At 41.7% G+C, this 12,819-nt stretch overlaps 1 protein-coding gene across 6 annotated transcripts in view; it reads left to right on the forward strand.

The window, feature by feature from the left end:
• The window catches only part of MIA2 (MIA SH3 domain ER export factor 2), a 635,554-nt gene that overhangs the window by 69,632 nt on the left and 553,103 nt on the right, over positions 1 to 12,819 (forward strand). For 4 of the 6 annotated variants that reach the window (XM_085626929.1, XM_085626930.1, XM_085626932.1 and 1 more), the window contains exon 6: positions 3,481 to 3,584. In XM_085626929.1, the coding sequence (XP_085483055.1) occupies positions 3,481 to 3,584 (104 nt within the window). The remainder of the gene's footprint in view (positions 1 to 3,480; positions 3,585 to 12,819) is intronic. The other 2 variants (XM_085626931.1, XM_085626934.1) reach the window with 1 other exon arrangement.

Here is a 12,819-nt window from a genome sequence, read left to right on the forward strand (position 1 = left end):
TTGATTGTGTACCCAACTGACCCAATTGTACAAAACCAATCAAAGCCTGTAAATTTATAATGGCCTTTGTATGATTCTGGGTTTGCATACCCTCAGAAACAACACAGCAGGCTATTGATAGAGCAGGATCAGCATGAGGGTGGAGATCTGAATAACAAAAGCCAGAGGAACAGATATGAGATGAAAACCCTACAGTTACCTACGAGAGAGATGAGAGCGTACCTCCTTCTCCACAGAGCCTTGAATTCTTTACGTTGGAACGAATGATCAAGCATGTGACATCACAGACTCTGCATGCTGATATGGGTAGTACTTCTTTTGCCCATCAGGTGTTTCTTTCTTACTGTGGTGGGACTTTGTGCTTGCCAGGGAGTTCGTGCTTCAACGTTTGGTGTTTATTGCGATGATAATGCCCGTCATGCTTTTTTCAATGCATCGATTTGTGCTGATTCTCCCAGAAACTTCTGCATGCTCCTCATATGATCATACAGCTAGGCTGTTTATTCAAGTCCTGGCTCATTATGTTACAGTGCCTCTGGTTTGCTCTTCTGACTCATCGGATTCTTCTTGCTCGGATTTCAGTCCTCGCCTTCCAATGTGTACTACGTTTCTTGCTGTAGCCTTGACTACCCTGACTTGCTCCTTCCCTCCTTGCCTTTCCAGTGCAGTATTGGCACACTTTAAGTTGAAGCCTTTGTTCAGCTATGTCACTACAGCAGGTTTAAGCCTTAAGATTCAATTTCTAGCCTGCTAACCCGTTAAATTCCTCTCTGTCTTATTATGAACACCCTAATCAACATTTACAAGATAATGATCGTGTTAAATTTGTTGGTTAAAATTAACAATGTCAATTACCATGGGATAGCTTTTAAAAAAAAAAACCTGTGCCAATTCATGAGAACTCTAAGCTATAGTTTAATTGCATAACCATATTTTGAACAGACAAATACATTTATAATAGTGGAAGGGAAAACAATATGGTCAACTCATTTATACAAGGGGTCCACACATACTTTGAAAGTGAAAGTGAAAACTGTTTACAATAGGAGAGGACAACTTGGTTGTGTACTCTTGGTTGTGTGAGATGATTTGCTTTGGTATGACATTTGAAAGTGTTCACAGATGTTGAAGAAGTGTGCTTGTTATATGGCGCAACAGCCCTGGCGCTCCATTGCCCAAGTGTTCTTCATTTTTGGGGGAGTTTATTGACTTTTGCAGTAATGTACAACAGAAAAAGATTTAAAAAAACACTTTAGGTACCCTTTGAAATTGCAATAATCACATTAGAAGTGTCACATCACATTCGATAGTCTTACAATACACAAGTAACGCGCTAGCATTCTGATACAAATAAAGAAGGGACATCATATGCAGAATATTCATGCTGATGTAGCAGTATTTATGAGGGCACCAAGGAGTGGGTGTCTCCATCTGCCCGAAGTGACAAATAGGATCTAAGGGAGCTTCAAAAGTCTTTGGGGCGACATTTCACCGGCATCAATGCCCAGTAGCCCTCCAGTCTCTCTTGACAATGCACTGCACCCCTCAGCCAGTAGCCATGCTTGGGACTTTGGCACCTTCCACTGTGCATCGCCACCCTTCCAGCAGCATTGCTGTCAGGTGCTGCATGCCTGCTGAAATATCTTTGACATACCCCAATAGGGTCATGAGCAGAGTTCCGGGGCACCAGACTCTCGATCATCGAATCCAAGGAACTGAAGCTAGCAAGCATTCCAGTATTCAAAGTGTCTGATGCATCCCCATGCGAGGTGCAGGAAGTCGCCCCCGCGACACCGCAACGCTCGCATCTCGCCTCCTGGGCAAGGCCCATCCTCTCCGCAGGCCAACAGCGGGCGATAAGTGCACTGGAGGAATTTTATGTGTATGAGCGCCAATCCGTCACACGTGTAGAATGTATACCCATAGAAACAGAAGTAGAGATAGCTGTGGAAAGATCAACACCTGGGCAAACACAGTACTCTAGGAGAGAGGAGCCTCTCTTTAAGAATACTGGCAGTAAGGAGTCTTTACCTTATTAAACCTTAGGAAGTGCAAGAGTGTTTCCCCGCTTACACTTTGGGAACTGAGAAGTTTGACTCCTATTATACAACAAGCAGGGCGCATGAGAGGGGCTTAAGAGGCATTGGAAAGGGAGAGGAATGCGGATTGCTAGGAGTGAGTACTAACTGAGAGAAACAATATTTTGTTAACTATTCAACCTATTTTAGGACTTTCAAAACAGAGATCAGAGAGAGAGTGTGTGTGTGTGTTTGTGTTTTTGTCAATGTGTGCATAAGAAAATCCCTGGTGAAATCCTATAGGCACCTCACCATACCAGACTGAAAGTACCTGTACCCAACTATTCATCAGAAAATACATTTATTATGGGGTGTAACACCCCACACACCCCTCCTGAAGCTACGCCCCTGGTAAAACGGTGCCTCGGCCGTACACTGCACAAGGCTCACCGGTGCAGTATCAATAGATGTGCATTTACTTGTCTGTGGGGTAACGTACCAACATCTAGAGAGACCCTATAGAGTTTGCTCCATGTGTGGATCACTGTCAGTTACAGTACGCTCCAAATGGCCCAGAAAATAATTTATTTTTTGGAGGCGCACCTTCCAGAATTGTTGTGAATTCAGTGGTAAGCCTACACAAGAGCATGGGTTGATCCGACGTTGCAACTCTTTTTTTTACATTTTAAACCTCAAATTTGTGGCCACCTGGTTCTGTCATGGATCGGCTTGAAGCGGAAGCTTCTGGACTTGTAGTGTGTCTGTACACAGAGATGGCCTTACATACAGCGCCTCTCTTGGTCTATCTCTCCTGGGACACTAACAGGGTAGGGATCCCAGGCGGGGAAGGAGCTAAGGAGGGAGGCAGAGTATTTTTCGATATTTAAAATCTGCACAGAAGTAGATTTAAAAAAGAGGGAGGAATAGACTAGTCCCTCATTGCCATGCGACAGGAAACGTGTCATGAAGGATACAAAGCAGTGAACCCTTCAGAACCATGCATTGCCCTGGAACCCTTCCAGCCTCCAGCCCCTCGGCAGACCCCGTGCAGTCTACTTAAAGTGGCATCTTCCACGGCCTCCTCTTTCAATTAACATTAAAGGAGCACATGGTGCAGAGGCAGGCCAGGCAATCCAGAGCCCAGTTGTCAAAGCATTCAAGTACTGCAAATGCAATCTGACATTTTTGAGCTCACACAAGCAGTACACAACAGGGAACCTCTTTTCATTATAGGGGGGGGACACACTAGCAACACAAATGAACTGCTTGTAACTCTCATATCATAATATTACCTTCATTTCGTTTTTCTTTCTCCGTACAACATCTCAGACTGGCATTCCACTCCCATGAGCACCTCTTTTATATATGAAGTATGGAATGCCCTCCGTTTTACAGTTTTGCCGAACTACATCTGCTATGAATGACGTGAAATGATAATGTAGGTTTTCTTTCCTCTTTCTAGCAGAAAATGCACTTTACTTTGGAGTAATTCAGTATCTGCAAGCACAAGATATACCCAGTCACCTGAATGCTATCTGGGCAACACTGACAGCTGTTGTTCACAAGGTAAGGATTTCTAAAGTTTTGTAACTTCTAAGAGAACCAATTTCTGAAAGTACGTGTAGTAGTCAGAACTTGTTAAATGTGTTCAATGGTTAATTTTAAGACACTGGAATGTGGACGATGAGTTAGAAAATGACCTATTTTATTCAATTTGCCAAAGCTGCTTCTCGTCCACAATGGTATCACACAATTGTTAATTCCTACTTCAATTAATTAGATTTGCTTTTATTGAAGAAAATATGAGTTATGACTGGATACATCACAGAAGAGGGATATCAAACTTGCTGAAATACATTGCAAAATATGTTCTGAGTGCCACATTTCTGATTTTGGAACTTGATAACCTCAGTTCTTCTCCTGTGTTGCTTATGTTACCCACAAAATTGTGGATTAAACACTATAGCTCCCTGTGTCTCAAACAGATAAATATGTTAGTGTGTAACATAAAAATGTGTAAATAATTTGTAATATGAATATGTAAGATCATGTGCACTGTGAAGTCCCAATTACTTGTTATTACCTTCAGAACCACATCCAATCAATCAATCAATCAAAGCATTTATATAGCGCACTACTCACCCAGAGGGTCTCAAGGTGCTAGGGGAGGGGGGTCCGCTACTGCTCGAACAGCCAGGTCTTGAGTTGCTTCCTGAAGGCGAGGTGGTCCTGGGTCAGGCGGAGGTGGGTCGGGAGGGAGTTCCACGTCCTGGCGGCGAGGAAGGAGAAGGACCGTCCCCCTGTGGTGGCTCTTCGGATGCGGGGGACGGTGGCGAGGGCGTGGCCGGTCGATCGAAGCTGGCATTTGGGAGCGTAGAAGTTGAGGCGGCTGTTGAGGTATCCTGGGCCTTGGGACATTTCTGTAATCTGGTGTCTACCAGACGCCACACCATACTGGTCTATGTACAGTACCAAATATTTGAGATGCTGTTCAGTGGCGGCTGCCTCAGAACGGGAATGGTGAGGCGGGTGAGGGGGAATGGATAAAAAAAAAGGACCTGCGGCACCGCCACCTCCTCCACCGCATGCCTCTCCTCTGTCCTCATCTCTCTGCAATGGCAGCACCGGAAGCATCCAGGCTCCCAGACTCTCCCAGCCAATCACAACGCTGCTCATTCAGTGTCGTGATTGATCAGGCAGTGCCTGGGAACCTGGGCATGTTCTCCACCGGTCTGTGCAACACAGCCAGGTGGAGAACATGATATGTGTGCATGACTGTTTGGCCGGCCCAACTGGGCTGGCCAAACAGTCATTCACACTAAGCGAGTGCAAACCACTTCTCAATCTGCTCTGGCGAGCCCAGCCCCGCCCTGAACTGGTTCCAGTCCCGCACAGAAAAATAAAATGATAATAATGTCTTCTTATTAACATTTTATATTTATTTTTTGAACTGCTCAAATAGTTGTGGTGTGATGCTCCTCCGCCTTAGCAGAGGAGCCACCACTGATACTATTGCTACAATAAAAATGTTCTTTGGAAAGTTATCAGCTTCTCCGTGTAGGAAGGCTCATCCTACAAATATTTTGGATCATACTTCTTGCTACGATCTTCAGTTCTGTCCTTAACTCTACACAAAAGACACACAATTGATGAACGGAATGCAGAACAGATCAAAACATTCACCCCCAGTCAAGAGATCTGGTTTAAATCCATCATTCTTTTGCTCACCATGCCACCTCAATTTAGACCTGGCCATATGCAAATCAGTCTTGACCCAGTGCCTCATGGGAACAGTCCAGCCCGAACTGCCAAGCCAAGTCCTCCCTGGACCGGAAACAAGCATCCTAGGACCGGTTTCGGGGTTTCACCCCTCTTCAGCCAGGATAGCTTGATTTCAGTGGCACAGTGAGCCCAGGACCCACGTCTGGGCATACCTGGCGCACTTAGGGCGAGAAAGCAAAAGACACACAATTGATGGACGGAATGAATAACAAATTAAAAGAATCACCCCAGTGAAGAGATCTGGGTTAAATCCATCATTCTTTTGCTCCTCATGCCACCCCAGTTTAGACCTGGCCATATGCAAATCAGTCTTCACCCGGTGCCTCATGGGAACAGTCCAGTCCGAACTGCCAAGCCAGGTCCTCCCTGAACTGGACACAACCATCCTAGGACCGGTTTCGGGGTTTACAACCTTTGTGGTGTTTCTCGTCCACTGTGAGAATTGCCTTTTTTTATCACCATAGGTGTTAGGTCTACAGGCTCTGCTTCCAGGTTGTCCTATATGTAGATATTTTGCAGTCAGTATCTCTAACCTCAATTGTGCGCGAGAAACAAACTGAGCTTCAGCATTACCGTTTGACAGCTCCGAGTGCTTTACCCAATATTCCCTTTAATATCAATTTTATTATGTGGATCTCTTGCATGAACTGGGTGTTAGTTATTCTGGGTCCTGAATTGCCTCTTGTGTACCTCTTCCTCTTAGGCTTAAACATTCTGTGTTATCTTGTGCAAAGCTTCCCCATTTGATCTTGTTTCTTCTCTGACTCCCTGCGTGTTCTTGGGCAGCTCTGTTATCGATATTCTCTTTCCAGGACAATGTGTCTTCCTTCTGTCACACTTGTTTCTCTGTGGCCTTTACCCAAGAGAGTTTCTACCTCAATTGAGGGGAAGTTTTTTTCTTAGTTATATGTGTATTTTAATGAAAGATGTTAAACTTCTTTGTTGACAAGTAAGCACAAGTCACCACCATAAGGTTCTTCCACAATATTCTCCAATTTCTTCAATAAAAGTTGCATCTTTGCTCATCTCATTGTGCAGCTCTCTTTGCACAATATGTTTCCTTCTAATCTCTTCTCAAGGTGTTTTGCAGGTGCACTAATCCTCACTTTCCAGACTGTCCAACTTATTTTTTGGGGTCACTCTCTGTGCTGATTCTACGCCCTTCGTTCTTGGAACTAGTATGGGGGTTCAATTGAAAAGGCATCTTCCTTTATAGGTCTTTTAAGGTGCTGGACATTTATTTCCTTTCCTTGTTCTCAAATCCTTCCCTGCTGTACTCTCAGGACTGGGCTCAATTAGATTCTTCAGTTTATCTTCAGATCTCCAATAAGCATTTGCATCATAATTTCCTCCATAAGTTTATGTTGTAACAGAGGATTCCCAAAGTCAAAGTCAAGACATGCAGCTTTTAACTGCAACACCCTAATTTACTTCCTTTCTTATTGTAATATAATACTTACTCACATCTTCATTCCGACCCACGTGCAATCTCATATCTGGACTCAAAATGGAGTTGGTGTCTGATTTGGGACGAGAGGGTTTGCAACAACAACTGCAACCTTTGCTGTTCACCTACAGAAAATGACAAGGTACAATGTGGCAAAATATTTGCTAGCAAACATTCTGAGCTCATGTACCTCAGAATTGGTGAAAACACTGACAATTTCCGCATGATACTCCATTTTGAAGAGAGGAAATCAGAATGGAGCAGTAATGGCACACCTGGGAAATACCACACTCACTGGTATTTAAAACTGTCTTTGCACTATTATCACACCTGTTTTTTCACAGGACTTTCAATGTGCCCCTTAGCAGACTTTTTTTTTATATTTCTCTAATATTACAATCAACCCCTTTTTATAATGCTCCATGATAACAATCAATCCCATATCTGTCAATGGTGTTATAGAATTGTGCCACTGATTATACACATACACGCTCAAGTGTAAAAAGTTACATGTATTCACAAATCTTTTTATAAAGAAAAACTTACTTAGGTAACTCCCAAGCCACTCCCAAAAAATCCTATGTTATTATAGAAACACAATTCCACCAAATATATTCTATGTTACTACTGAATTGAAACTTCTAAGACCTTGACATTTCTGTATCACATTACTTCTCTCCTGTCTTTCCTACTGCTTATACAGTACTAGAGCACCTGACTTATAGGAGAGTGATTAAGTATAATTCTATGGAAAACAGTGGTAACATAATTAGTGACGACAATTCCTCCAGTTGGGAATCCTCTGTTAAAATGTAAACGTATGGAGGAAATTATAATGAAACTGCTCAAATAGTTGTGGTGTGATGCTCCTCCGCCTTAGCAGAGGAGCCACCACTGATACTATTGCTACAATAAAAATGTTCTTTGGAAAGTTCTCAGCTTCTCCGTGTAGGAAGGCTCATCCTACAAATATTTTGGATCATACTTCTTGCTACGATCTTCAGTTCTGTCCTTAACTCTACACAAAAGACACACAATTGATGAACGGAATGCAGAACAGATCAAAACATTCACCCCCAGTCAAGAGATCTGGTTTAAATCCATCATTCTTTTGCTCACCATGCCACCTCAATTTAGACCTGGCCATATGCAAATCAGTCTTGACCCAGTGCCTCATGGGAACAGTCCAGCCCGAACTGCCAAGCCAAGTCCTCCCTGGACCGGAAACAAGCATCCTAGGACCGGTTTCGGGGTTTCACCCCTCTTCAGCCAGGATAGCTTGATTCCAGTGGCACAGTGAGCCCAAGACCCACGTCTCGGCATACCTGGTGCACTTAACTCTACACAGGCATAGTGAACAGGCAGTAGAACCTACACCACAAATTGAGGTCAATAAGAACACGGTCACCTTAAGAATATGAAAAATTAATGACTAATTCTGTTCAGCCAGTTACTTCACTGAGCCATTTATATTGGTTGTAGGTTTGCAACCATCTATTTTCAGTCACCCTTCCTGATTTTGACACATCCCTTTTGGTCTTTAGATGTCACAATTTGCATTCTATGAACTCTGGCCCACCACTAGGATTTGTGTCTTGTGTAATTTCAAGTGCCCATTTAAGTTCCCTGACCTTGTTGTACTGACTTTTCACCTCCTGGACATTATTCTGGACTTCACACACATTTTGGACCATGTCTGATTTTGTGACAGCCTGCATGCTATTTCTCACATACTCCACGTTTTCCACAATCCTTGACCTTTTAGCATATGCTGGTTTACAGCTTCCTGATAAGCCTTCTGGATTTACTTCACATTCTGGATTCATGCAGAGTTTTGTGGCTGCCTGTATGCTTCTTTGGTCAAAGCCCCCCATCTGTAGAATTCAGTGCTCACTGTTTCATCTCCACACCTCCACACTTGCTGGCCAAAGATGAATTAAGAAATCAGCTCACTTATAGCTGGAAGGTGCTAGCTGGATCTCAACCGAGGCACATGATAATTAGTGAGCTCTTTAAAGCCTCTGTTTCCTCCTGTCCAGCAAATAGTCATTGTAGCAGTGTTTCTTATTTTCTGACCTGGTTTCAGAGATGCCAGATTCTCCAGCTAGCGCTATCCCTTTTCCCTGATTCTGCATTATATTTTAGTGTTTCCTACTATCTTATCCTTGCTGCTTTATTTGCCTGTTTCAAGTGTGATTTGTGTCCTTGTTTTGTACCAAGTGTTCCCTTTTTTTACTCTCCTTTTTTCTAATACACACTGTTCCCCTCTAGCGCATTGTTTTTTCCGGCAATATGTTTAGTACTCCACTCTTGCTATTATCTTCTAGCATGTTTGAGCGCCAGGATTCGTGGGCGCAACTGACAACCTTTGTGGTGTTTCTCGTCCACTGTGAGAATTGCCTTTTTTTATCACCATAGGTGTTAGGTCTACAGGCTCTGCTTCCAGGTTGTCCTATATGTAGATATTTTGCAGTCAGTATCTCTAACCTCAATTGTGCGCGAGAAACAAACTGAGCTTCAGCATTACCGTTTGACAGCTCCGAGTGCTTTACCCAATATTCCCTTTAATATCAATTTTATTATGTGGATCTCTTGCATGAACTGGGTGTTAGTTATTCTGGGTCCTGAATTGCCTCTTGTGTACCTCTTCCTCTTAGGCTTAAACATTCTGTGTTATCTTGTGCAAAGCTTCCCCATTTGATCTTGTTTCTTCTCTGACTCCCTGCGTGTTCTTGGGCAGCTCTGTTATCGATATTCTCTTTCCAGGACAATGTGTCTTCCTTCTGTCACACTTGTTTCTCTGTGGCCTTTACCCAAGAGAGTTTCTACCTCAATTGAGGGGAAGTTTTTTTCTTAGTTATATGTGTATTTTAATGAAAGATGTTAAACTTCTTTGTTGACAAGTAAGCACAAGTCACCACCATAAGGTTCTTCCACAATATTCTCCAATTTCTTCAATAAAAGTTGCATCTTTGCTCATCTCATTGTGCAGCTCTCTTTGCACAATATGTTTCCTTCTAATCTCTTCTCAAGGTGTTTTGCAGGTGCACTAATCCTCACTTTCCAGACTGTCCAACTTATTTTTTGGGGTCACTCTCTGTGCTGATTCTACGCCCTTCGTTCTTGGAACTAGTATGGGGGTTCAATTGAAAAGGCATCTTCCTTTATAGGTCTTTTAAGGTGCTGGACATTTATTTCCTTTCCTTGTTCTCAAATCCTTCCCTGCTGTACTCTCAGGACTGGGCTCAATTAGATTCTTCAGTTTATCTTCAGATCTCCAATAAGCATTTGCATCATAATTTCCTCCATAAGTTTATGTTGTAACAGAGGATTCCCAAAGTCAAAGTCAAGACATGCAGCTTTTGACTGCAACACCCTAATTTACTTCCTTTCTTATTGTAATATAATACTTACTCACATCTTCATTCCGACCCACGTGCAATCTCATATCTGGACTCAAAATGGAGTTGGTGTCTGATTTGGGACGAGAGGGTTTGCAACAACAACTGCAACCTTTGCTGTTCACCTACAGAAAATGACAAGGTACAATGTGGCAAAATATTTGCTAGCAAACATTCTGAGCTCATGTACCTCAGAATTGGTGAAAACACTGACAATTTCCGCATGATACTCCATTTTGAAGAGAGGAAATCAGAATGGAGCAGTAATGGCACACCTGGGAAATACCACACTCACTGGTATTTAAAACTGTCTTTGCACTATTATCACACCTGTTTTTTCACAGGACTTTCAATGTGCCCCTTAGCAGACTTTTTTTTTATATTTCTCTAATATTACAATCAACCCCTTTTTATAATGCTCCATGATAACAATCAATCCCATATCTGTCAATGGTGTTATAGAATTGTGCCACTGATTATACACATACACGCTCAAGTGTAAAAAGTTACATGTATTCACAAATCTTTTTATAAAGAAAAACTTACTTGGGTAACTCCCAAGCCACTCCCAAAAAATCCTATGTTATTATAGAAACACAATTCCACCAAATATATTCTATGTTACTACTGAATTGAAACTTCTAAGACCTTGACATTTCTGTATCACATTACTTCTCTCCTGTCTTTCCTACTGCTTATACAGTACTAGAGCACCTGACTTATAGGAGAGTGATTAAGTATAATTCTATGGAAAACAGTGGTAACATAATTAGTGACGACAATTCCTCCAGTTGGGAATCCTCTGTTAAAATGTAAACGTATGGAGGAAATTATAATGAAACTGCTTATTGGAGGATTATATGTTACCACCATTTTCTGAATAAGGCCTACATATTTGTACCTTGTTTCATAGGGTTTCACATGCTGACGTGACTCTTGTAATTAGACACAATATTCTAGGTGATGCCTTACCAATTATTTTTTTGCTGATTAAACCTTACCCTGCAGATATCAAGATCACTGTTGCTCTAACAACTGTCCTTCTACACCAGTGGTGGTAATATTTAAGATCATTAAATGTTTGTCAAAGCTTTTAATTAATAAATTAAAGGGATTGAGATGCAGGGCCAAGTCTGTATGTGCCTCATAAGATGATGGCCCTTGTGCTAATAAAAAAAACCTTTTCAGAAAAAAATTCAAAGTCAAAACCATCACATTTAAGAATCATTACAGAAGGCAAAAAGTAGTTAGTTATTTAAATTCAGATCAGCCTCCATAATGTATCAAATAGTACAAATTGCAAGAGGATTAACATAAGGTCAACATCCACAGAAAGTAAATAGCCAGAACCAAAGTATTGTTCAAGAAGAGGATAACATAAAAGTCAACGAAAGTCTAAGTATAACTCAAAAGACAGACTAGCGCAGAGTCTGCCAAGTTTGGAAAGCACGTAAAGTCTGAATATAAATCATGTGGCGTCTACCTTTGAGAAAGTAAGCAAAAAGTCTGGCACATCTCCCAAAAGGGGCACATTTGATAGGTTTCAGGCAGTGAAAGCCACACATTTGACATGGTGAGATCTGACAGGATAGGGCTGTACTTATAAAGAAAATAACTTGGCAATTGTGCAACAGATAAAAACAATAGACAGTACAACTGATGAACAATTTTTTGAATAGACTCGGACAAACAGCCTTGAATTTATGGCAAATACATAAACATTCTGTACATAACTTTCTTCTCAAGAAGCACAAATGTACACATTTCAGCTGGATAAGCAAACAACAGCGTGAAATGTATTCTATTTTGTTATTTTCTGAAATGGAAAGAGACAGAAGAGAAACATTCATGTAGAAAGAACGTTCATGTCGTCTAACAAAATGCATTTATTTCTGCCACTGTAAAATGAATGCAAAAAAAACAATTGATAAACAGAATGCTGAACAATGTCAAACATTCACCCCAGCACAAAGATCTGGGCATAAATCCATTGTTTCTTTGCTCACCATGCCATTCCAGGTTGGATCCAGCCTTATGCAAACCAGTCTTGACCCTGCTCCCCATGGGAACAGTCCAGCCCGAATTGCCTGGCCAGGTCCTCCTCGGATTAAATTGGAAAAATATGTTTATTACTATGATTGGCTGCTAAAAGCCCCAAAAGTCTCGAAAGAGCACTTTCAAGTCCTAAATAAACTCTAATAACATACTTTTGATATGTCTTCTGTTAGACCTTCCTAGAAATTATGTGAAAAGTTAGCAAACCATTTTGAGAATAAAATCCACAAAATTAGATGTGAAATATAGAAGGTCTGGATTCAGAGCCTTCTTGTCTTCCTCAGAGCCTACAAAAAGGGACTTAAACGTGTTAATTTCAGCAATGTCAGTTGGTTACAGAGCAGTGCCCACTAACAACATTCTAAGCATGCCTCGGGATCCCCAGATGATATAGTACCTGCATGTTTGATGAAGAGGCTTACGATAATTGTTTGTCTGACTGAAGTCAGATTACTGCAATCCCACCTTCTGGATCAAAGTTATAAAGTCTCAGCTGCATTGTCCTTCAAGAGTCCATATTATCATCTTTATTACTTAACATCTACATGCTTCAGTTAGCAAAATAACTGTTTGATTTTGGAACCTCTTTCTACATGTATGCACGTGACACACAACT

This window comes from Triturus cristatus, chromosome 9 (genome assembly GCF_964204655.1).
Source record: "Triturus cristatus chromosome 9, aTriCri1.1, whole genome shotgun sequence".
Lineage (NCBI taxonomy): Eukaryota > Metazoa > Chordata > Amphibia > Caudata > Salamandridae > Triturus > Triturus cristatus.